Source organism: Cordyceps militaris (genome assembly GCF_000225605.1).
Source record: "Cordyceps militaris CM01 unplaced genomic scaffold CCM_S00001, whole genome shotgun sequence".
NCBI classification, from domain to species: Eukaryota; Fungi; Ascomycota; class Sordariomycetes; order Hypocreales; family Cordycipitaceae; genus Cordyceps; species Cordyceps militaris.
In genome coordinates, this window is record NW_006271969.1 from 1,926,192 (window position 1) to 1,947,515 (window position 21,324).

Consider the following 21,324-nt stretch of genomic DNA (forward strand, 5'->3'; position numbering starts at 1 on the left):
CACCAGCCGCCGCCGCAGGCAGGGCTCGGCCGCGAGGCGCTGCGCGGCCGCGAGCCCCGCCGCGTACGAGAGCTGGTAGAACTCGTGGTTGCCGAGCACGAGCAGCACGGCGTCGTACCGCGCCGTCTGCGCCGCCAGGAAGCCGAGGTAGCCGTCGTAGTCGACGAGTCGGCCCACGTCGCCGGCGAGCAGCAGATAGGGCGCCGTCGCGGGAAACGTAAAGGAGCCGTACTGCGAGCCGATTTCGAGATGGAGGTCGGAGAGAACCTGCACGCGGCTGTACCATGAGCGGTGCAGCAGCCTCTTAAGAGGAAATCGCATTTTAGGGACGAGAGTGATTGGTGAAGGCGGGCGGGATGGGATGGTGTAGACTGGAGGTGGACGACCCCTGTGTGGGGAGACGCCTGCTGGTCATGACATGACATGCCGCCTGGGGCTTTCGACCACACAGGTAGCAGCTAATAGTAGTAAATCGCGTCACATATTTATTTCTATTAGTTAGCTTGTATTTGTTCTGCTATTATTTTCACAGTTGTAGTTGTTTAATTGACTCCTCTATGTCTTAATTGAATCCTCCATGTTAGCGGTCAATCATCCTACCCTTATCACATCTTCTAGATTGGCGGTTTCTTTCTTTCACAGTAATCAACCCCTGTATCCAGCCAATTTCAGAAAAATCTTTTGCTCCAGGTACTTCCGGATCAGCTGTGCAAAAGAGGCGAGAGATTGGTGTTTGAGAAGCAAGGTACGGAAGTTACAGTATTGACCCGCGTAGATATAATAAGACGAACTAACGCTATATTGCCGTACCGGTATACCTAAACAACAGCTACATTGGATGAGTTCACATCGCCGTCTATATCGTGGAACCATGGATCAAGTAACAGTTCGGCCGCCGAAGGGCGCTTTGCAGGATCATACTGAAGAATGCGCCTGATGAGTTTCTTCACTTGGCGGCCTTGCTCCTCGTCAATATCAGGTTCCGCCTCGCCAAACACTTCTTCCATGGTAGGCTCGTGCAGCACCAGTGGCTCCCCGCCGTCTGGGACGCCTCCGAGCTGGGAGTTGAAAACTCTCCCATCGGGCGTGAGGTATCGGGACGATGTTTTCCAGCATTGGAAGAGTCCATCAGGAAGAGCACCAATCCGGGTGGCCAAGGAGAGGAGATGGTCGTCATCTTCGAATTTGGACCGTGGTATGCAGAAGAGAGGCTGCCCAGTGACAAGCTCAAACACGAGGCAGCCAAAACTCCAAATATCGATGGATTGGTCCACGTCTCCGGTCAGGATTAGTTCGGGCGAGCGTAGTCCGAGCGGAACTAGTGGTTTTGACGGCGGGCTTTCAAAAAAGAAGGCTGTCAAAAAAGATTAGCCAAAGCCACAAGTACAAACTGAACAGTCCGCAGTGAAGGTACTAACCGCCACCCATGTCAGCCAGCTTGATCTGAAAATCACCCTCATAACAGGTAAACGCTGGTAATGGCTGCGCGATGCAGAGATATCGCGGTGCCCATTTGTCCTGTTTGCCATCCAGCCTTTGCACTGGGGGCGAAGTTGATGCAGTTTGTTCGTCCTCCTTCTGCCGAAGTTCAGCTTCTGCCACTGACTTGAGATCTTGCAAAGCGAAGAGCATATTTCCGGGTTGAAAATCGCCATGCGCGACACCCTTTGAATGAAGAAACGCCAAAGCTTGCAAGGACTGCTTGAGAATGCCCTTTGCCATGTGTATTGGGTACCGGACCTTCATTTCCCGTCGACGAGGCTTGAACTGAGGTAGCTCCTCAACCATGGAATTCACACTCGGGCCCATCGGCTCAAAAACCAAGCATTTATGTGTTCCGTTGGGACCGCAGTGTTCAAACTCATCAAGCAGTTGGGTAACATAGCGATGCCCCTCTGCGGGTGCCGCACCAGCAAGGTGCCGTAGGATGCGCACTTCACTTGACTGTCGCGAGGCATCAGCAACCTGAATCTTCAAAGCGACGTATGATTTCTTCCTTGAAGCGAGTTAGCGAGGTACGCGGTGAAGTATCGCGTGTACGACGGGACTTGCCGCTCGTCACAGGCCAGCCACACGGTCGAATAAGAGCCTTCACCGAGCTTGCGAATGACTTTGTACTGGCCGTCGTTGAAGAGGTCGCCGAGTAAGACTGGATGGTATCCACCGGGGCGATAATCCTCAATCCACTCGCATGGCGAGTTTATGGCCTTGAATCTGCGCTCTTTGTCAAGTCCAGGTCGTGAGGGCGGAGTCGGAGGAGGTGAAGCACTCATGATGGTAGATGAATGGAAGATGGAGGATTGTGAGACCACCGAGGGGGCGGGCTAGAATGAGAATTGGTACTTACGCAAATACCACCAGTACGGTCAACACGTAGGTAGGTAGGTAGTACAAGGTAGACCCCCTATAAGAGTGTCCATCTCCTCTACCTTCTCGAATGTATAAGGTACTTATATACATCTTGCTTATAACCCTGGTTTAGTAAATAACTGGTCATCTTTGACTATTGAAATAATCGTTTCTATACTTATTATAGTAATTCAAAAACAACGTTTTTTGTTTAAAATGAAGACACCTGAAGCGGCAAAACGCGTGGGGAGCTTGTGTGGGTCTGACACTAACTAAACTTCGCGGGCGGTTGTTGGATAAACTCAACTCCATCAAGCCAGGAGACGCCGCCTAGGTGCTTTCGACCACAATGACGCCGATAGAAGTTGTGAATCGCGTCCTCGGGGGATGCGGCATTGCAGTGTGCAGTGTTGGCGAGCTAGTCCTGAACTATTACAACGTTCCTCGGGCCATCTATGTTTGTCACCTTTATTCTATGGCCGCTTCCCGTGACCCCCTTTCTATGGCCCCCTTCCCGTGACCCTGCGAGTTAATGAAGCAATACAGGAATTAGAATTCTGCGTTTCGAGAGGATACTTGGTCCTGGCAGCTGCAAAGCTGTGTTTGTCGGGCAACTTTGAGCCTTGCGATCCAGAGCCCACGATAAACAACTACACAGAGTACAAGCGCGGCTTTCCGCGGTTGAGAACGACATTTTTGCCAGACCGGCAGCAGACCATCATCATCTTTACCGCACATGTGTATGGGCTGGAGCCTCTCGCCGAGAAAACCTTGACGATTCGAGCCCCCGATTGCCACGTCAGCAAGGAGATGGACGGGTTTAACGCCGAGGAGATGGCGGCCATGACGCTGCCCCGGCTAGCCCCATATCTGCGCGGCCAGGCTGCCAAATTCCTCTCGACAAGGGACGATATGGCCATGATTGCTGTCGAAGAGCTCATCGACGGCATGGATTTGGATGAAGGCTGGGTGAGCGACCAGCTGCAGGACTGTGAGCCTGCAGCGCGTTCTCTGATCCTCCAGAATATAGCCAACAAGCCCTTCAGGATGGACCACTTCTCGGAAAACACGATCACGTGTTTTGTTCGTGATAAAGAAGAAGCCGAGTATGTCAAATCTATAGCAGGATACATGTGATGGATTGCGGGGTCCGGGCAGCCATCTGCACCTCTGTTTGCCCTGCTGGCCAATGGAACCGCGTGCAGCTGCTTAGACGCCAGCCGTGCCCATGCACGCCACCATTCGCAGAAGATAATGTTGGGCGGCCTCCTTTCGAATCATCTCGGATCCCTTCATTCTCCCAACACATCTTCTCCATACGGTGTGTGAAGTCATGAACCAAGAGAGACTGAACGACGCCGCCATTGCCCTACACGGCGCACTCAGCGAGCATGGTGTGCAGTTTGGAATATTTGGAGGTTATGCTGTCATCACGCTCGCCAGTATCCGAATCACAAAGGACATTGATTGTCTAGCGTCTGTAACCAAAGATCAGGCGATCAGGCTGCTGGATGGCAAGCATGGCTTTGCGGTTATACCCCAGAGCCGTCAAGACTATGTTGCCTTCCTCTGGTCGAACCAACCCGACAGGCGCAGAGCAGTCCTGGTGGAAATATTCTGTGAACAGTTCCCCGGTCGGTTACTACATCCCCGTGCGACGTCGAGCATGCATACTCATCGAGATACAACGCAGGAGCCCAATATTCCATGTCTGCTTTGTCACTGAAGAGGCAGGTCATCCACGGTGCAGTGCTTGGACAGGGCACGTCCAATTTTCTTTCTGCATTTCAGCTATTTAAGGGGAAACTCCGCGCCGCGGCGACCCGTAACAAATTTCATGATGCGGCGGACTTGAGGGCGCTTGAAAGCAAGTATCGAGAGGAGATCAAGTCGCAGAGCCAGGGTCTGAGCCTTTCTTATGTAGGGCTTGCCATGAAGCGGTATCCAGAGCTCGTGTATCTGTTTGAAAGACTGGGGGTGGATGTGCAGCGCGCCAAGGAACTCGCAGAAGATATTGACCTTGCCAAGCTTCCTCCCCCAGAGCCTGGGGATGTCCAGCGCGGTTTGCTCGCATAATGTCGCATCAGCAAATATTAGACAAGAGTACCAAGGACAATCTTCTTTCATGACAGCTATGATATCTCTTTACAGTGCGTGCGCATCGTTCTACACCTGTGCCGAGCGAGCATGGCGCAGGCACGAAAACATTGCATTCCGCAGGTGTGTAGCGAGCTCGCCATCTTGTCACGGCACTCTATAGCCGAGCTTGAGGCGGTCGCGAGTGGGCTGGCAGTTGTCGCTGGGGTGAAAAAAGCGAGACAAGAGCTGCTGAAGATGCAATACGGCTTGGAAAGGAACTCGTGCTTTCTCTTGAGCATCACCTGAGGATAGGTCAATGTGTAAGGCTATAGTTTACTATATACGTTATTATATTTAATCAACATATACTACGATCTTTCCACTATTATCACTTAATAGCTCGTCGCTTTAGAACCGGCGAGTCCTTGTTAAGACAATGAAAGTCGTGAGCATCCAGACACGCCTGCCGGCTAAGCAAGGCAGCCGGGTTAGTGCGCTCCAGCATCTCAGCGTCGTATCCGTTAATAGCGTCCTTGAGCGAGACGGTACCGGCCGCGACAGACGCGAGCGCGCGGTACAGGTTGCGGGCGTCGAGCAGGCCGTGGTTGGCAGCCTCCCCGCGGTACATGGTCATGGCGTGCGCGGCGTCGCCCGCGAGCGTGACGCGGCCGCCACGGTTGTCCCAGGGCTGGCAGGGCCAGTCCTGCAGCAGAATCTCGGTGACCTCGGCGTCCTCGACCGTCAGCCTGCGGACGACGTCCCTCAGCGTGGGGTGAAACTCGTCGGCGCGGCGTTTCATGACGGCAATACGGTCCGCATCGGCGGCGGGCACCTCGTCCTCGGGCGTCTTGGCGAGCCAGGACTGGATGACCTGGAAGCGGTACGTCTCGCGTGCGGTGCCGCGCGTGCCGTTGATCTCGGGGCTGTCGAGCAGCGAGATCCACAGGTAGTTGCCCGTGTCCGGGTGGCAGCCCTGGAAGAGCAGGGGGTCGATGGCGAGCAGCGGGGCGGCGTCGGCGGCGGACAGCGTGAGGCCGGCGCCGAGCAGGCGCGCGGGCAGCTGGTGGTTGCGGTAGGCGTCGGGCAGCAGGAACTGGCGCGTGCGCGAGTTGGCGCCCTCGATGCCGACGAGCAGGCTGCCGTCGGCGGCGGTGCCGTCGGCAAAGACGGCGCGCACGCCGCCGCCGCCGCCGTCGTCGACGTCGACGCGGTCGAGACGCTTGCCCCAGCGGACGTGCGCCGCCACGTCGCGCAGCAGCAGCTTGCGCAGCTTCTCGCGGTTCACGCGGCGCCGGTGGTTGGGCGGGATGTGGAACTTGGGCTCGAGCGTGGCGAGGTTGAGGAAGACAAAGTTGCCCGTGTCGTGGCGGCCGACGCTCGGGTCGACCTGGACGCCGTCGAGCGCCGCCATGGTCGCCGGGTCGAGGAGCTCCTCCAGAAACGGCAGCGCCCAGTGCAGGGTAATGGCCCAGCCGTGCGGGCGGGCGTCAATGTGCTCGTCGCGTTCGTAGATTTCAAACGGGATGCCATTCTGCAGATTGAAAACTGCGGTTAGGACTTGTGGTGGGACGAGGCTGCGCGCGGGGGGTTTTTTGGACGAACCTTTTTGAGGCCGTGCGCCAATGACAGGCCAACGACGCCGGCGCCGATGATGAGGACGGGCTTGTCCATGATGCGCGGGACGAAATCTGCGGAGAAATTGTGCTCTGTTTCGAGGGGGGAAGAGTCAAGGAACGAAATGAGGAGGGGGGCAGAGACAAACAAAAACCGCAGCGTTGGTGTGTCTGTTGTCTGTTGTCGTTGTATGTAGTGTGTGGCTTGGCTTACTCCAAACGGGTGCGGCGTTGGGCTAGGAAACCCAGGGCCGGTGTGGCTGGCGGGGCGCAATCGTGTTAGTACAATGGAGAAAAGGGGAAAGTTTGAAAGGATAAATCAGACGAAGACGGAGGAAACTGTTATTAGATGGCATTATAAAGAACATGCAATACTGGAGCTGTCTCACGCAGGGCATAATGACGATATCTGCACATGAGAGGCTCTGCATGCCAATGCAGTCAGCTTGCGGGGAGTTGCGAGGCAAGCAAACCGGACAGAGGGGGTAATAATCAGGCCGGTCTTGCAGGGGTCTGTAGAGAGGGGTCAATTCTTTGTTGTAATAATAATGTCAGTAGATGGCAGTAATCGGAGGGAACCTCTTTCGAATTGGGTTTGTTTTTTAGGTAAATTCAAGAACTGATGGCTGCCCATCTTTCCACGGTCAAGGGCCATCTCGAGTCCGTTGGCGGCGGCTGGCAAACTGCTCAGCGATCCAGTGCGAGCGGTTGCCCTAAAAGCAACCCCATTTCGAGAGAGGTTGACTCTGGTGCTCATCAGCTCACTGCGTGCTCGTCACCTATGCGTAGGTAGGTTAGTAGGTAGATGCACGCAACACAAAGCGACATCAGAGAAGATGCGAATCGAATTGAGAAATGGGCACATTGCTTCGCTCCAAATGGTTGGTTATATAGGGTCACCAGATGGCTACGTCGGAAGAGCTGATTCCGCTCCCCACAGGTGTCCGTCGGATCAAGAGGGGGTCATTGGCCTTGAGGGGCTGGTGAAGCGGTAAATCTTTACCTCTGACTTAGCGGCCCAGCGGCTGCCCTCTCCTCTGTGGCCCTAATCGTTGCAGCGGGGTTTGTATGTGACAACCGCGCCGTCGCGTCCCTGTGCGCGCGCAACGCCGGACAACGGCAAAGGCTGGCGGAGGAAACCCCTCTCCGGAGTCAACCCCGCCACGCGGGCCTCAACCTCCAACCTGCCGATCAGCTTTTCCGGCTCGTTCATTTCCGAGCCGCAATATATATCTCATCACCTGCCGCCGCGAAACCACGTCTCCATTTCCCCCATAACTACCGCAAACCCTCTACCGACAAAGACACACAGCCCCCCCCCTCGTCACCATGGCCGACAAATCCCACGAGCCCGTGCAGCCCATCCACCCCTCGATGGAGGGCAAGCTGGACCCCGTCTTTGTGCAGCTCTACAACGACAACGTCGCCTTCAAGCCCAACGGGCCCATTGACCTGGCCGTCCTGCGCAAGCACTACTCGCAGCTCTACAGCTACGGCACCGGCGCGGCGCCCGACGCAGCCCGCACCTACGACACGACCTTTCCCCTCGCCGACGGCACCGAGCTGACGCTCCGCGTGTACGAGCCCGCGAGCCCCGGTCCGTGGCCCGTGCATGTCGACTTCCACGGCGGCGGCTGGGGCCTCGGCGACCTCGAGACGGAGGCGCACATTTGCAAGCACATTTGCCACCAGGCCAACGTGGCCGTCATCGACGTCGCGTACCGCCTCGTGCCCGAGCACCCGTACCCGGCGCCCATCACCGACAGCTGGGCGGCGCTGCAGTACATCCACGGCTCCGGCGCGGCGCGGCTCAACATCAAGCCGGACAGCATCTCGGTGGGCGGCGTGTCGGCGGGCGGGTTTGTGGCGCTCGCGCTCGCGCACCTCGCGCGCGACGCGGGCCTGCCGCTGCGGCTCGTGGCCGCGGGCACGCCCGTCATCGACGACCTGCCCGCGGCGGCGGCCGACTCGCCGCACGCGTCGATGCGCGAAAACGAGTTTGCGCCGACGCTCAACTGGGCGCGCCTCGCCTACTTCAACCGCTTCAAGTTCCCGCAGGACGACCCGGCCGCGGCGGCAAAGGCCAAGGCCGACATGGGCTGGTTCGCCAACCTGCTCGACGCCCCCAACTTTGCCGACCTGCCCCGCACCGTCCTCTACACGGCCGGCGCAGACCCCCTCCGCGACGAGGGCGAGGCGTACGCGCGCAAGCTGCTGGAGCACGGCAACGAGGTCATTGCGAAGCGCTTCGTCGGCGTCCCGCATCCATTTATGCACATGGACGGGAGCTTGAAGCAGGGTCGCGAGTTTATTGACGAGACGGCACGGTATGTGCGTTTGGCGCACTGGGATCAAGGCAACAAAGAGTAAATAAGGAGCGAAAATAAAGAAATAAAGAAATCATACCAGTCAATAATGACCTTTTTTCTTCTCTGGGTTGTTTGAATTGGTATAAGTGAGTTCTCCTTAATAATATAATAATATAATAATATAAGAGGATTAATATAAGACAGGTGTGAGGCTTTGCGACATCACACTCACGAGACGCAACAGAGTGAAACCCGCCCCGCCGCCGTCTGATGGTGTCGATGTCGCCCTGTTGGGGAGGGCCTGCAGCCGACTTGCAGACAGACGCTGCAGAGAAGGTTCCGACGTGGCTTCTAGCTCCAGCTCCCACGTGTTTCAGCTGCGGGACGCAATCTGACAACGAGGAGGGTTCCCCTTTGCCCGGTGATGGGACGGCGTCACGGCATTGATGAGCATAGCCATCGGCCGTCTTACGATAACAGGATACCTGGTAAGTAATAGTAGATTTGTCGCACAACACGAAGCGGGGCATCCTTTAAAATCGCGGCGTTTTTTTCTCACGTTTTTTTTTTCACTAGGGAATAGTTAGCGGGCGAGCTTGCAAGCGGGGTGGCGCCGCCGTAGGCCGTGCGGAGTACAAGCTACAGGGGATACGGGCGCACTGTGTCCCGGGTCAGCAACATGTTTGTGCGAGTTCCCTGTATCCGCTACCCGTACGGACTACGTCTGTACGTACCTCTCCGTACTTACTACTAGGTAATATTGTCCACGCTTGCGGCCCCCCCGTTGTGCCCAGAGATGCGGCCCTTTTACCCATGGATTAATCGGACGAGTTATTAGATAGATGGAGTGCCTTTTTTCCCTCTTCATTGATATCCATTCCTCGCGTGGTTTGACGACAAGGCCCTGGAGCCCCATGCTCATCCCTGGACAGCGTGGCTGCAACACCCACCGCACTCGGCAGGCGACCGGGGGGCTGGACCTGTGCTGCGGGCCCTGGAAGTCGCACGCAACATATTGGATGGCGGGATTTATTGGAAAGAAATCATCTGGAGTTGCGTGTGTGTGCGCCCCTCGCAGCATGCAGCATGCAGGTAGATGCGGAAGACGATGTAAGCAACTTGACAAGTCAAACGCAGCGCAGAGATGTCAGCTACCTGGAACGGTATGATGTGCATCTATGCATCTGGTGCCACCACGCGAGCCGTGCTGCATCTCGGACAGCAGCCTTCTTTGATGCTTCCTTGATGCTTCCTTGTCGTTGCTGGGTCCCCCCAATCCTTGGCGTCCCTTGGTTGCTCTAAACGAAATACCTATCTACAGTGCTAAGATCTCCACACACTGTCCACCTGGTTCTGCTCGCCTCGGCGCCCGCCCGTGATTCGCTGTGTGAACTGATGGTGTGCTCTCGAAAACCACTGACCAGGCTCGCAGAGCCAAAAAGACCAATCGGCTAAGCCTACCTAGCTAGCTCCGAGGCGCTGGTCAAACAAGAGGGGAACTGCCACCTTTTTTTCGCTTTGTGTCAGTCCATGTTTGCCATCATCTTCCTCTTCCCACCCAGCCCAGTCTCCAGCTGTGGATAGTAGGTACAAAGGTACATGCATCCCGACAACCAACATGACCCATCACCATCACTCGGCACTGACCATTTGCCAGTTCCACCATTCAACCACCACCCACCCGCTTGGGTCGCCCCCCCATCATCTCCCGCTGACCAAGCCCGCCCGCAAGCCCGCTCCAGCTCCAGCTCCATCGCTTGATTAGCCCCCAAGCCCATTTCCGATGTCCTTTTTCATCCCTCCTCTGTCCCTCTTTGCTCCTCCTCCATCGTCTCCAAGTCTAACAGTCTAAACGGTCTCTAGACGTCGCTACATACCCACCGATTCTCCTCACCTTGCCCGCCTTGCCCGCCTCGCCGTCTCTGCGCACCAAGGCCTCGGCCCGCAGTCCAAACACAAACCGACCACAAAAAGCACACCACTACGTAACCCGCCCCCTCTCCAGTCGCTGAGAGATACAAACGGCCAAGAAAAAAATCAACACATAAAAGACAACGCCATGGGCTCCGACAGCAGGCCTGTGTGCCATCGCTGCGCCCAGATCAAGCAGGCCTGCGACGGCAACTTGCCCTGCGCGCGGTGCGTGCGACTGAGCCTGCCATGTATGCCCCGGGACGCCGTCGCCACCGGCCCCGATGGCTTCCCCGGTGCCCTCGGCGACATGCCCAAGGCCCGCATCCGCCGCGTCCAGACGGGCTGCCTCATGTGCAAGCGCCGCAAGAAAAAGTGCGACGAGACCAAGCCCCGCTGCGGCGACTGCCGCCGCCTCTGCCTCGACTGCGCCTGGCCCGTCGATCGCCCCAAGGACAAGTCGCCCAGCCTCTCCTCGTCCCGCAAGGACGTCTCCTCCCCCTCGGACAAGCCGAGCAGCGGCGGCGACCCGGCTCTCATCGAGATCCCACTCCGCCAGAGCCAGAGCCCCAGCCCCAGCGCGAGCAGCTCGCCGCACTCCAACGGGAGTGTCAACGGAAGACGGAGTAATAGCAATGCCAGCAGCTACGTCTCCGAGGTCAAGCAAAACTCGGCCGTCATCAAGCGCGACAGCTCGGCGTCGGACGGCGAGGCAATCTCGGACAAAATTTCTTGGGACTTGTCAACCTCGCCTCCCTCTTGGGTGGAAGCGTTTACTCCTGTCAGCAACAGCAGCGCCCCCGATGCCCTGGATCTCAACCACCACTCCACACTCTCTGTATATGTCCCGCAGCTACTACCTCAACTGCAAACAACAAACGACCGCGCCTTGATGAACCACTACTCTACCATTGTCTCTTCCATTCTCTCGAGAAGAAACTCCACCAGCAACCCATACAACCACTACCTCCTGCCCATGGCCCAGGGCAACGACCTTGTCCTTCACTGCATACTCGCCCTGTCAGCGAATCACTGGCGCAAGCTGCAGCCCACATTAGGCAGCAGAGGCCTCTATCACCAGGGCAAAGCGGCATCGGCACTGGCCCAGCTGTTACCACATGTTGATAAGCAAAGCGCGGACATTGCCCTTGTCGCAAGCCTGCTACTCTGCATGACCGAGTTATTCGACGGGACCAGTGAAGGATGGAAGCTACATCTCAAGGGCGCCAAGCGACTCTTGATTACCCTCATGACACAGCAAGGCGAAATGCTGACCGGACACTACAAGTTTTTGCTGCGACTGGCTCGGTTCCTCGATTCCGCCGCCACGACATCCACCTGTCGGCCACCTCTCATCGGCGACGAGGAAGCCGAGGCGGCGACGCTCAACCGGCTCGCGTTTAGTCCCGACGAGGACGATTCCGCCGTCTACGGCATCCCCAAAGAGCTGTTCCACCTGCTCGACCTCGTCAACACGCTCGCCGACAAGCGCAAAACGCGCGTGGACCGGGCGTCCGAGGCCGCCTTCCGCGAAGAGGCGCAGCACGTCGAGGAGCGCATCAACCACTGGTCGTACGAGTACGGGGGCCTGTCGCGGGCCGTGTACTCGCAGTCGGCGCCGTCGAGCGGCACCGCGGGCAGCGACGACGTGCTGCACGCGGCCGTGTCGTTTGAAAACGCCGTGCGCCTGCGCCTGCACCAGGTCGTCGACGGCTACGAGCTGACGGACCCCAAGGTGGACCAGTGCGTCGGCGCCATCCTCGAGGCGGTGCAAAAGATTCGCTACGGCAGCCCGCTCGAGGCCTGCGTGCTGTTCCCGCTCGTCATGGCTGGCGGCGCCTGCTCCAAGTACGAGCACCGGCTGATCATCCAGGACCGGCTGCTCGTCATGGAGCGCACGTGCGGGTTCGGGTACGTCTTCAACGCGCGCGACCTGGTTGAGCGCGTGTGGTCGAGACGAGATGACACGGCGGGGACGGGCGCGATTGTCAACTGGGCGCGCATCCGTTATGAGGAGATGCACGGGCTGGTAGTCTTTTAGCGGAGCGATCATTTTTGTCGTTTTTTCTTCCTCTCTTCTTGCTTCTTCTTTTCCTTCTTCTTCCACTACATAGACTTTTTTTGCATTTGATGAACACTACGAGCTGGCGCTGCTTTTTCATTATATACACTCGATATACCGAATTTATGCTTGCTATTGAACCGCCTTGACTTCGTCCCGCCCCGTCCTCTCCTTGTGATACTCAGCCACCACCTCTTCTATATGCGCGTGCATGTCATAGCCGCACACCTCTTCAATCGTCAGCTTCCCAGGCAGGTCGCTCGCGCTGCTCCAGCCAATGCGCTCGCGAATATCCGTCCTTGCCCGCTTGCTCGCCTCCTGCAGCCTCGTCGCGCGGGCGAGCCGGACCCTCTCGTACAGCAGCAGCTTCTCACGGACGCCGCCGAGCGCCGCATACCGCGGGCCAAACAAAATACCCAGCGCGGCGGCGTCCTCGACGGCCATGCACGCGCCCTGCGACTGGTCCGGCATCATGGGGTGCGCGGCGTCACCCAGCAGCGCGGCCACGCCGCGCGTCCACCGCGCGTACGGCGCGTGGTGGTACAGCCGCCACATGTTGACGTCGTCGGCGTGCGCAAACAGCAGCCGCAGCCGCGGATCCAGCCCCGGAAACGTCGCCGCCAGCCGCGCCCCCGTCGTCGCCTGGTCCCAGCCGTCGGGCGTCTCGTCGTTCTTGGCCGCCGCGTAGAAGCAGTAGCAGCTGACGACGGAGCCGGACGAGCACGGGCTCAGCACAATCTTGTCGATGCCCTCGCCGCCCCAAAACTCAATGGCGCTCGCGTCGGCAAAGTCCTGCAGGCCGAGCCCCGCGAGCGCCTCCCGGCTGATGATGCACCGGTAGCAGCACGACGCCGAGGGCGTGACGTCGGGCTGCGCGCCGAGCAGCGCGGGGCGCAGCGCGCTGCGGATGCCGTCGGCGCAGATGACGGCGTCGTGCGTCGCCGTCTCGCCGGTGGCAAAGACGACGGTGCCGGTTTCGGGGTGCAGGGCGGTGGCGCGGCGCCAGGTGCGTAGCACTGCCGGCGGGCCGCCCTCGCCGTCCTCGCCCAGGGCGGTCGCCGCCAGCGTGCGGTGCAGGTCGATGCGGTGAAAGTTGTGGTAGTCGGCGCCGAAGCGCGCGCGGTAGTCGCCGAGCGGGTACGTGCTGATGACGGCGCCAGAGGCCCAGTCGTGGCGGACGAGGCTGCGCAGGACGACGGGCCGCGCGGCGGACACGGGCACCCCCCACGCGGCGAGGAACCGCGACCCGTTGGACGCGAGCGACAGCGAGGCCCCGACCTCGCCGTCAAAGGCGAAGCGCTCGTAGAGCGTCACGCGGTGCCCGGCGCGGCGCAGCGCGATGGCGGCGGAGAGACCGCCGAGGCCGGCCCCGACGACGCCAATGTCGTATGAGGAGGGGTTGGCCATGAGGGGGGGAGGGTTTATTTGTGTGCGAAAAGGAGGGGGGAAGAAAAAAAAGGGCAAAAGGGATAACTAGGAATATGTATAGATGAGTTGGTCGTGGAAGCAACGTCTCGGACGGAAAAGGAGTCTACAGGAGCTGTAGCTAAGTAGTCGGCTACGCCGTCGGAAGACATATCTGCCCCCCTCCCCCCCCGCGATATGGGCGCACACGAGCGGCTCCTACCCCGGAATCGCGGTAGTTCGATGCCGCATCTCGACTCGTTTTTCCACAAGATGACATGATGCTATTCTGAGGGGCCGGCTTTTGTTTCCAAGCTCCCCCGTCGGTCCAGTACTTCTGTTACCTGTTAACTAGCGCGTCCCGCCACCGGTGGAGCGTGGATGCGCGGGAGCTGGTGGAACCCGGGTAGGGCCGGGAGACTCGGGCGGTGCGACGGCGAGTCCAAGCTATCGGCCATGATCTCGCCACGATTGGCTTTGTGGCGGCTCTGCATTGTGCCGCATTATCGGACCCTTGATTGCGGCAGGTGGGTTTTGGTGGGCATTGTCCTGCACGGCCGGCCGTCTCTACATAGTTCGGGTCAGATTGTGGCACAGTTGCCGAATGGTGCCACGAAATATAGATTGATTCAGGGTGTTTGGGAAATGCACATCATTTTCAGCGTTGGATGGATATCTGCAGCCGAATCTCGGAGGACAGAACGTCAAAGGATGGATTGTGGCCTTGCAAGCAAACAGTTTCTTTATATCGGGGCGTGATGGGCTATGTGACAAGGGCGGCTCTGACTTAGGCGGATGCAACTAAGCAATACTGGTTTGCATTTTTTGCATTCGTATTCTTCAGAGGGGGTGTCTCACCTGAGGGTACCTTAGTAAGTTCGGCTAAGGGTGGCAACCCTTAGGTAAGGTAGCCCTACTAATTCTTAATATATACTATATATCTTAGTATAATAATATTCCTATTATAAGGATATTTCCCCTATATAATACTCTATTAGATTTATAAACTATTTTAAAACTAGTTATTAATTAGTTTTAAATTTATTTATAACTAATTCTTTTCCTTTTTATAATAATAATAATAAAATACTAAAATACTATCTTATAAAGACTTTATTAAATATTATACTTATTATAATAATAATATTTACTTATTATACTTATTATAATAATAGTATTTACTTATTAAATATATTAAGTTATATAATATATAATAACTAAATAATTATTTATTTAGGTAAAATTTATTATTAATTTTAATTAACTAATTCTATACTTTATTTTTATTTATATCTTATAAGTTTATAATTAAATCTATAATATTATATTTAATATTATAGTCTATAAATCTATTAACTAATTATAAAGATATTAATAATATAATAGTAAATTAAGGCTATTAAATAGTATAATTAATTCCTTAATATAGTTTAAGATAATTAAGTTTAAATATACTAATTAATTTAAAATTAATTTAAAATTAATTTAAAACTAATTTATTTATTATATAGAATACTAGCTAATCTATAAAGGTAATAATAAAGAAATCTTAAGTATATAGGCTAATTAGTTTTTAATTAATTCTAAACTAGTTTTAAACTAATTTACTTATTATATAGGCTATTAGCTAATCTACTAAGGTTATAATAAAGTAATTAAAATAATAGGACTTTATTATAAGTAAAAGTCTTATACCTTTTACTTTAAAAAAGTCTTAAATATAAAAAAAGAATAAAATATTTTAAAAAATCCTAATTTTATTAACTTATTTAGAATAGGTTAATAAAAAATAGTTAAAACTAATTAGTAATCTATTAAATATCTAATATAAGTATTATTTTACTAAAAAATAATACTACTTATTAATATTATATAATAAAAATTATAAAATATAGTAGAAATTTAAAGAACTAATTAATTAATTTCTTAATTATTCTATTTTTCTTTTATCTTAGTTATTTAATTATTTATCCTTTCTATATTATTTAATATCTTTTTAATAGTTTATAGTATTATTAAAAGTAGTTAGGAATCTACCTAGAAATATTTAATTAATATATAAGGTTTAGTAGTTTATCTAATTAGTTTTAAACTAATTAGAAACCTATTTAAAAAAATAATACTTAAACTCTTATTATCTAAACTCCTTATTACTAGTTTAAAGTAAACTTAGTAGTAGTATTATAGCTTATAGTATTACTACCTATAGTATTACTACTTATAGTATTATTATTTATAATATTATTACTTATAGTATTACTACTTATAATATTATTAATTATAGTATTACTACTTATAGTATTATTATTTATAGTATTATTTATAATTATCTTAAAGTAAGTTAACTATAACTAGTTAGGAACTACTTTTAAATTAGTTTATAATTTATTATAAAGAAGATTTATATTAAGTATTTTAACTATACCTAAATATCTTAAAAGAGCTAGTATATTATAATAGTATAAAGCCTATATTTTATTATCTTTACCTTTAAATAGAATATAATTAATAACTTATATAAGCTTAAATAATAATATAAGTTACTTAAGCTTAAGGATTATCTATATAGTATTAAAATACTATATTATAATAAATACTTTAATATTATATAGTTATTAATTATTTATTAAATAGTTAAAGACTAATTTTAAATTAATTAGAATAAGTAAAGTTAAATAGAATAAATACCCTTTTAAAGCCTTAAATAAGCTTATATAGGTACTACCTTAAATATAAAACTAGTTATAACTTAATTTAATACTATTTATTATTTATAAAATATTATTTTATAAGTACTTTAGGATATTTATAAAGGTAAAGTTAAGGCTTATAGTAATAATAAGATTTACTTTATACTCTACCTAGTATTATATTAAAGGGATCCCTAGAGAAATTAGTTAGTAATTAGTTCTTAAATAGTTTAAGACTTATTTATATTAAAAAATATAAAAGATTATATAATACTTATCTTAAGATAAAGTATTTAAAATTAATATTATTTAATTATATATTAAATAGCCTTTTTTAAAATATTATTTAACTCTAGTTATAAAATAGTATTAATAAAGTTAGATTATATAAGTAAAGTACTATTCTTAAGGCTAATACTCTAGGTTAAGTTTAAAGAGGGTATAGGCTAATCTTATAATATAATAAGTTTAAAACTAATTCTAAACTAATTAAGAATATACCTTAATAATAGGTAGTTTTTATATTATAAATAAGACTATAAAGACCTTTATTATAAATATTTTACTATTTTATTAAGGTATAAAAATATTATTTAAATAATATAAATACTTTAAAGTATATATATTTATAAGTAAGGGTATTATTCTTATTAAAGAAGATATAAAGTAGTAGTATAATTATAATATAGTTAGTAAAATAGTAAATATAATAGACTAATTTAGAATTAGTTTTAAATAGGTTTATTTTAATTATAAGTTTTTAAATAAAATACCTAGGTTAGTTAGTAGTTATTACTACTAACTAGTTATTTATACTTAATATCTACCTTAATAGCTATATAATAGCCTTAAAAGATATTCTCTAGTTAGTTATAATAGAAATATATAATAATATAGTAATTATCTAAATACTCTAGGTATTAAATATATTAAAGGGAGTAGAACTAGTTAGTAACTAGTTTATAATTAGTTAAAGGATATTATTAATATAAATAATATATTTATTACTTAGTATTTATTTCTTAATAATAGAGTATAATTAAGATAATAAAATTCTATTTAAATAGAAATTATAAAGCTTAAGACTTCTTAATAATTATAAGTAGTTTTATATTATAATATAATAGAACTAAGTAGGTTAATAAAGGTATTATAGCCTAATAAGTATATATTATTTAAATATACTTATTAGAAAATAATAAAACTAGAGAAAGTAATTAGTAATTAGTTCTAAATTAGTTCTAGACTTAATAAAAAGGAAATAATACCTAAGGATATTATAGTATTCCTAAAAGTTATAGCTAGATATTAGAATTATACTATAATATTTAAAGATAGTTTTAATAAAGGAATTAGTATATAAGAATATAATCTATATAATATTAAAATAATTATATCTATCTAGGCTAACTATAGGATAAAAAATATAAAAACTACTTTATATAGAAGATAAGATAATATACTTTTACTTATTAAGTAGTTTTAAACTAATTTATAATTAATTAAAATATAAATAATTAAAGACTATACTTACTATAGTATTAGTAATAAATTATATTTAAATAAATAAAATAGTATTACTTTTACTCTTTAATAGAATCTTTATAGAGAATTATAGAAATCTTATTTTAATATAATTAATAGTTTAAGTTATAATATATATAGAAATAAGACTTTTTAAGTAATTATTAGAAATTTAAGTAAAAGAAATACTTATAAGTATTTAATTATATAAATAACTAAGAACTAATTAGTAATTAATTTAGAGTAGTAATATACTAAAATACCTAGATAGGAAGTTATCTATATTATAATATATATATTAAATTAAATAGATTATATTATATTCTTTAATTAAATATTATAATAATAAAATAGGTAAAACTAAAGTATTAAGAAGTAAGAAAGATATATTTAATTAATTTAGAACTAGTTCTAAATAGGTTAGGACTTTATTTACCTTATAGTATTCTAATATACCTACTTAATTATAAAGGTACTTTATTATTACTTCTCTACTAAGTCTTTAAATAACTTAAGTAATATAGAGTAATATAAATATTCTATTTAATTATATAATAAATAGACTTTACCCCCTATATATTTAAAAATATATTATATATAAGGACTAAGTAAATAGGAAAATATTAACTTAGGTAGTTATTTATAGTAAAGGTAGTATTAAACCTAGGAATTAGTTAGTAAGTAATTAAAAACTAATTACTCCCTTTATTATATATATCTTTCTAAGGGGTTTAAAACTACTATATAGATAAGCTATAAATAATATAAATAGTTCTAAATTACCTAAAGGCTAGGTATTTAGGTAATAATAAAGTTAGAATAACTTAGTAAATAGATAATATACTTTCTAGTAATCTAGGAGTATTAGTAATTAATTTATAACTAATATTCTTAATAAAAGTATATAAGGTATAAGTAGTATCTTCTATTATAAAAAGAAAATAAGTAAGAAGTAGTTTAGAAAGTATTTATTACTTATTAGAAAAGCTCTAAAAACTAGTTAGAAATATATTATAAATAAATTATAAGAACTTTTAAAATTACTTTAAGGTTTATAATTAAGTAAGAATATACTACCCTAAAAAAATAGAGAATTCTAAATACTTATTAATCTTAATATAGATAAAATAGAATAAAATAAAAAATATAATAAAAGGGTAAATTAAAGTCTATTCTAATAAATTCTAAATTAATTTAAAATTACTTTCTAATACTATTTATATTTAGTAAGTATATAGTTAGTAACTAATATATAGATAGTTAAGAACTAATATATAAATAGTATATATAGTAAAGAAAATCTTATAAAATTAGAAAATAAACTAATTTTATAAAGAAAAGAGGAGGATTTTATTAAATATAAAAAGAAGAAAGCCTATAGTACTCTAGTATCTTACTTCTTCTATATTCTATTCTCTTATTATTTAAATTTAATAATAAAGTCTTTTTTAATATATTTAAAACTAATTTAGAACTAATTCCTAATAACTTCTATATAGTATTAACTTTCTAATATATTAATTAGTTAGAAATCCTACTTTAGTAGATAAGTTACTATTTTAGTAAATAGCTAGCCTCTAGTAATATATTTATAGGCTAGTTACTTACTAGTTTTCTTAGTTTTAGTTAGGAATTTATTAGCCTTAATAGGTTAATATATTCTAGGTATTTTAGTTAGTTTATAACTTAATTACTCTTAATACTATAGGTATTAATATCTTTTATACTTTTACTAGCTAAAAATTTTTTCTTAGTAAGGTAGTTATATATATAAATAATTTCTAACTAGTTCTAAATTACTATATAATTAGTTTAGAATTAGTTCCTCTAACCTATATAATAATAATCTAATAGTCTATTTCTTACTAAATAATTAATTATAAATCAATTTATAATAAATTCTAATACTTTTAAGGCCTACTTTAATAGTAAGAAGTAGCTACTAGTAAGCTATTTCCTACTACTATAGTAGAATAAGGTAAGTAATTCCTAATTAATTATAAAATAGTTTTAGAATATATTCTAAACTAATTATAAATAAATTATAAAGTAGCTATATAATCCTTACCCTAGGTAAGGTTTATTATTACTAGTATAAAGATAATAACTTATACCTTATAGTAAGTAATTAGGAATTAATTTAATATTTATAATTAATTTATAATTAATTAGAGTATACTATTTTTAAACTATTCTAACCTTTATTACTACTATATAGAGGTATATAAGATATAGGTAGAGAAGTAGCGCCCTAATACTAATAATTTAGCTAAAAAGACTAAATTAGTTAGTAAGTATTTCCTAATTAATTTTTAACTAGTTATAATAATCCTAATTAATTCTTAACTATATTTCTAATTAATTAAGAATTAGTTATAATAATCCTAATTAATTCTTAACTATATTCCTAATTAATTAGGAATTAGTTATAGTAATCCTAATTAATTCCTACTATATTCTAAATTAATTAAATATTACTTATATTAATCCTAATTAATTAGGAATTACTTATACTAATCCTAATTAATTCCTACTATATTCTAAATTAATTAAGAATTACTTATACTAATCCTAATTAATTCCTACTATATTCCTAATTAATTAAAAATTACTTATACTAATCCTAATTAATTAAGAATTACTTATATTAATCTTAATTAGTTTAAAATTACTTACTAACCTATTTAGCTTTTTTTTAATTAATTATTAATAAGTCTTTACTACCTAATACCCTATATAAGGCTAAGGCAGCTAACCCTAGCCCTATCTCCCTACTCTAAGCACTAGTATTTACCTTAGTAAGTAATTAGTAATTACTTTAAAATTAATTCCTAATTAATTATAATAGGCTAATAATAATTAGGAGAAGAAGGAGGAGGAGTCCTTAGTTAATAAAGTATATAGGAAACTAATTTTAAATTAATTAATAACTTAATACTAACTAATTCTATAGGCTAAGGATATAATAGTATTAAGGGAGTAGGAGTAGTATAAGGTATATAGGAAAATAATTATAAATTAATTAATAACTAAATACTAATTAATTTCTTAGAGTACTATAGGTAGTAATAATAATAATAAGGTACCTAGGAAAATAATTATAAATTAATTAATAACTAAATACTAACTAATTCTATAGCCTAAGTCCTTTAATAGTAAAGATACTACTAGTAATAATAATAGTAATAATAACTAGGTATATAGTAAAATAATTATAAATTAATTAATAACTAAATACTAACTAATTCCTTAGAGTACTAGTAATAATACTAGTAGTAGTAATAATAATAATAGTAATAATAATAAGGTATATAGGAAAATAATTAAGAATTAATTAATAACTAAATACTAACTAATTCTATAAAATACTAGTAGTAATAATA

At 45.2% G+C, this 21,324-nt stretch overlaps 9 protein-coding genes across 9 annotated transcripts in view; 4 read left to right on the forward strand and 5 right to left on the reverse strand.

Annotated features, from left to right (window-relative positions):
- CCM_00576 (Ser/Thr protein phosphatase) overlaps positions 1 to 321 on the reverse strand; it is a gene marked incomplete at both ends in the record, with an annotated part of 852 nt that extends 531 nt beyond the window's left edge. The window contains one exon of the mRNA XM_006665736.1: positions 68 to 321. Within this exon, the coding sequence (XP_006665799.1) occupies positions 68 to 321 (254 nt within the window). The remainder of the gene's footprint in view (positions 1 to 67) is intronic.
- A 497-nt stretch (positions 322 to 818) lies between these two features.
- CCM_00577 (serine protein kinase, putative) lies at positions 819 to 2,273 on the reverse strand (the record flags this gene model as incomplete). The annotated part of the gene is made up of 3 exons (XM_006665737.1): positions 819 to 1,354; positions 1,419 to 1,944; positions 2,076 to 2,273. 3 exons carry the CDS (start codon positions 2,271 to 2,273, stop codon positions 819 to 821), a joined length of 1,260 nt encoding a protein of 419 aa, XP_006665800.1.
- Positions 2,274 to 2,698: 425 nt separating this feature from the next.
- Positions 2,699 to 3,486, forward strand: CCM_00578 (uncharacterized protein; the record flags this gene model as incomplete). The annotated part of the gene is made up of 2 exons (XM_006665738.1): positions 2,699 to 2,806; positions 2,896 to 3,486. 2 exons carry the CDS (start codon positions 2,699 to 2,701, stop codon positions 3,484 to 3,486), a joined length of 699 nt encoding a protein of 232 aa, XP_006665801.1.
- Positions 3,487 to 3,682: 196 nt separating this feature from the next.
- Positions 3,683 to 4,425, forward strand: CCM_00579 (uncharacterized protein; the record flags this gene model as incomplete). The annotated part of the gene is made up of 2 exons (XM_006665739.1): positions 3,683 to 3,983; positions 4,043 to 4,425. The coding sequence occupies 2 exons, from the start codon at positions 3,683 to 3,685 to the stop codon at positions 4,423 to 4,425; spliced, it is 684 nt and encodes a 227-aa protein (XP_006665802.1).
- A 391-nt stretch (positions 4,426 to 4,816) lies between these two features.
- Positions 4,817 to 6,099, reverse strand: CCM_00580 (FAD dependent oxidoreductase; the record flags this gene model as incomplete). Its single annotated transcript, XM_006665740.1, has 2 exons — positions 4,817 to 5,959; positions 6,031 to 6,099. The coding sequence occupies 2 exons, from the start codon at positions 6,097 to 6,099 to the stop codon at positions 4,817 to 4,819; spliced, it is 1,212 nt and encodes a 403-aa protein (XP_006665803.1).
- A 1,271-nt stretch (positions 6,100 to 7,370) lies between these two features.
- CCM_00581 (esterase, putative) lies at positions 7,371 to 8,411 on the forward strand (the record flags this gene model as incomplete). Its single annotated transcript, XM_006665741.1, has 1 exon — positions 7,371 to 8,411. One exon carries the CDS (start codon positions 7,371 to 7,373, stop codon positions 8,409 to 8,411), a length of 1,041 nt encoding a protein of 346 aa, XP_006665804.1.
- A 1,998-nt stretch (positions 8,412 to 10,409) lies between these two features.
- CCM_00582 (Fungal transcriptional regulatory protein) lies at positions 10,410 to 12,302 on the forward strand (the record flags this gene model as incomplete). The annotated part of the gene is made up of 1 exon (XM_006665742.1): positions 10,410 to 12,302. The coding sequence occupies one exon, from the start codon at positions 10,410 to 10,412 to the stop codon at positions 12,300 to 12,302; it is 1,893 nt and encodes a 630-aa protein (XP_006665805.1).
- A 153-nt stretch (positions 12,303 to 12,455) lies between these two features.
- On the reverse strand, positions 12,456 to 13,730 carry CCM_00583 (FAD dependent oxidoreductase; the record flags this gene model as incomplete). Its single annotated transcript, XM_006665743.1, has 1 exon — positions 12,456 to 13,730. One exon carries the CDS (start codon positions 13,728 to 13,730, stop codon positions 12,456 to 12,458), a length of 1,275 nt encoding a protein of 424 aa, XP_006665806.1.
- Positions 13,731 to 15,331: 1,601 nt separating this feature from the next.
- CCM_00584 (uncharacterized protein) overlaps positions 15,332 to 21,324 on the reverse strand; it is a gene marked incomplete at both ends in the record, with an annotated part of 7,309 nt that continues 1,316 nt past the window's right edge. The window contains 12 exons of the mRNA XM_006665744.1: positions 15,332 to 15,347; positions 15,821 to 15,831; positions 16,416 to 16,426; positions 16,818 to 16,836; positions 17,245 to 17,252; positions 17,829 to 17,850; positions 18,429 to 18,435; positions 18,786 to 18,796; positions 19,339 to 19,350; positions 19,863 to 19,880; positions 20,476 to 20,481; positions 21,070 to 21,074. Of these exons, the coding sequence (XP_006665807.1) occupies positions 15,332 to 15,347; positions 15,821 to 15,831; positions 16,416 to 16,426; positions 16,818 to 16,836; positions 17,245 to 17,252; positions 17,829 to 17,850; positions 18,429 to 18,435; positions 18,786 to 18,796; positions 19,339 to 19,350; positions 19,863 to 19,880; positions 20,476 to 20,481; positions 21,070 to 21,074 (146 nt within the window). The remainder of the gene's footprint in view (positions 15,348 to 15,820; positions 15,832 to 16,415; positions 16,427 to 16,817; positions 16,837 to 17,244; positions 17,253 to 17,828; positions 17,851 to 18,428; positions 18,436 to 18,785; positions 18,797 to 19,338; positions 19,351 to 19,862; positions 19,881 to 20,475; positions 20,482 to 21,069; positions 21,075 to 21,324) is intronic.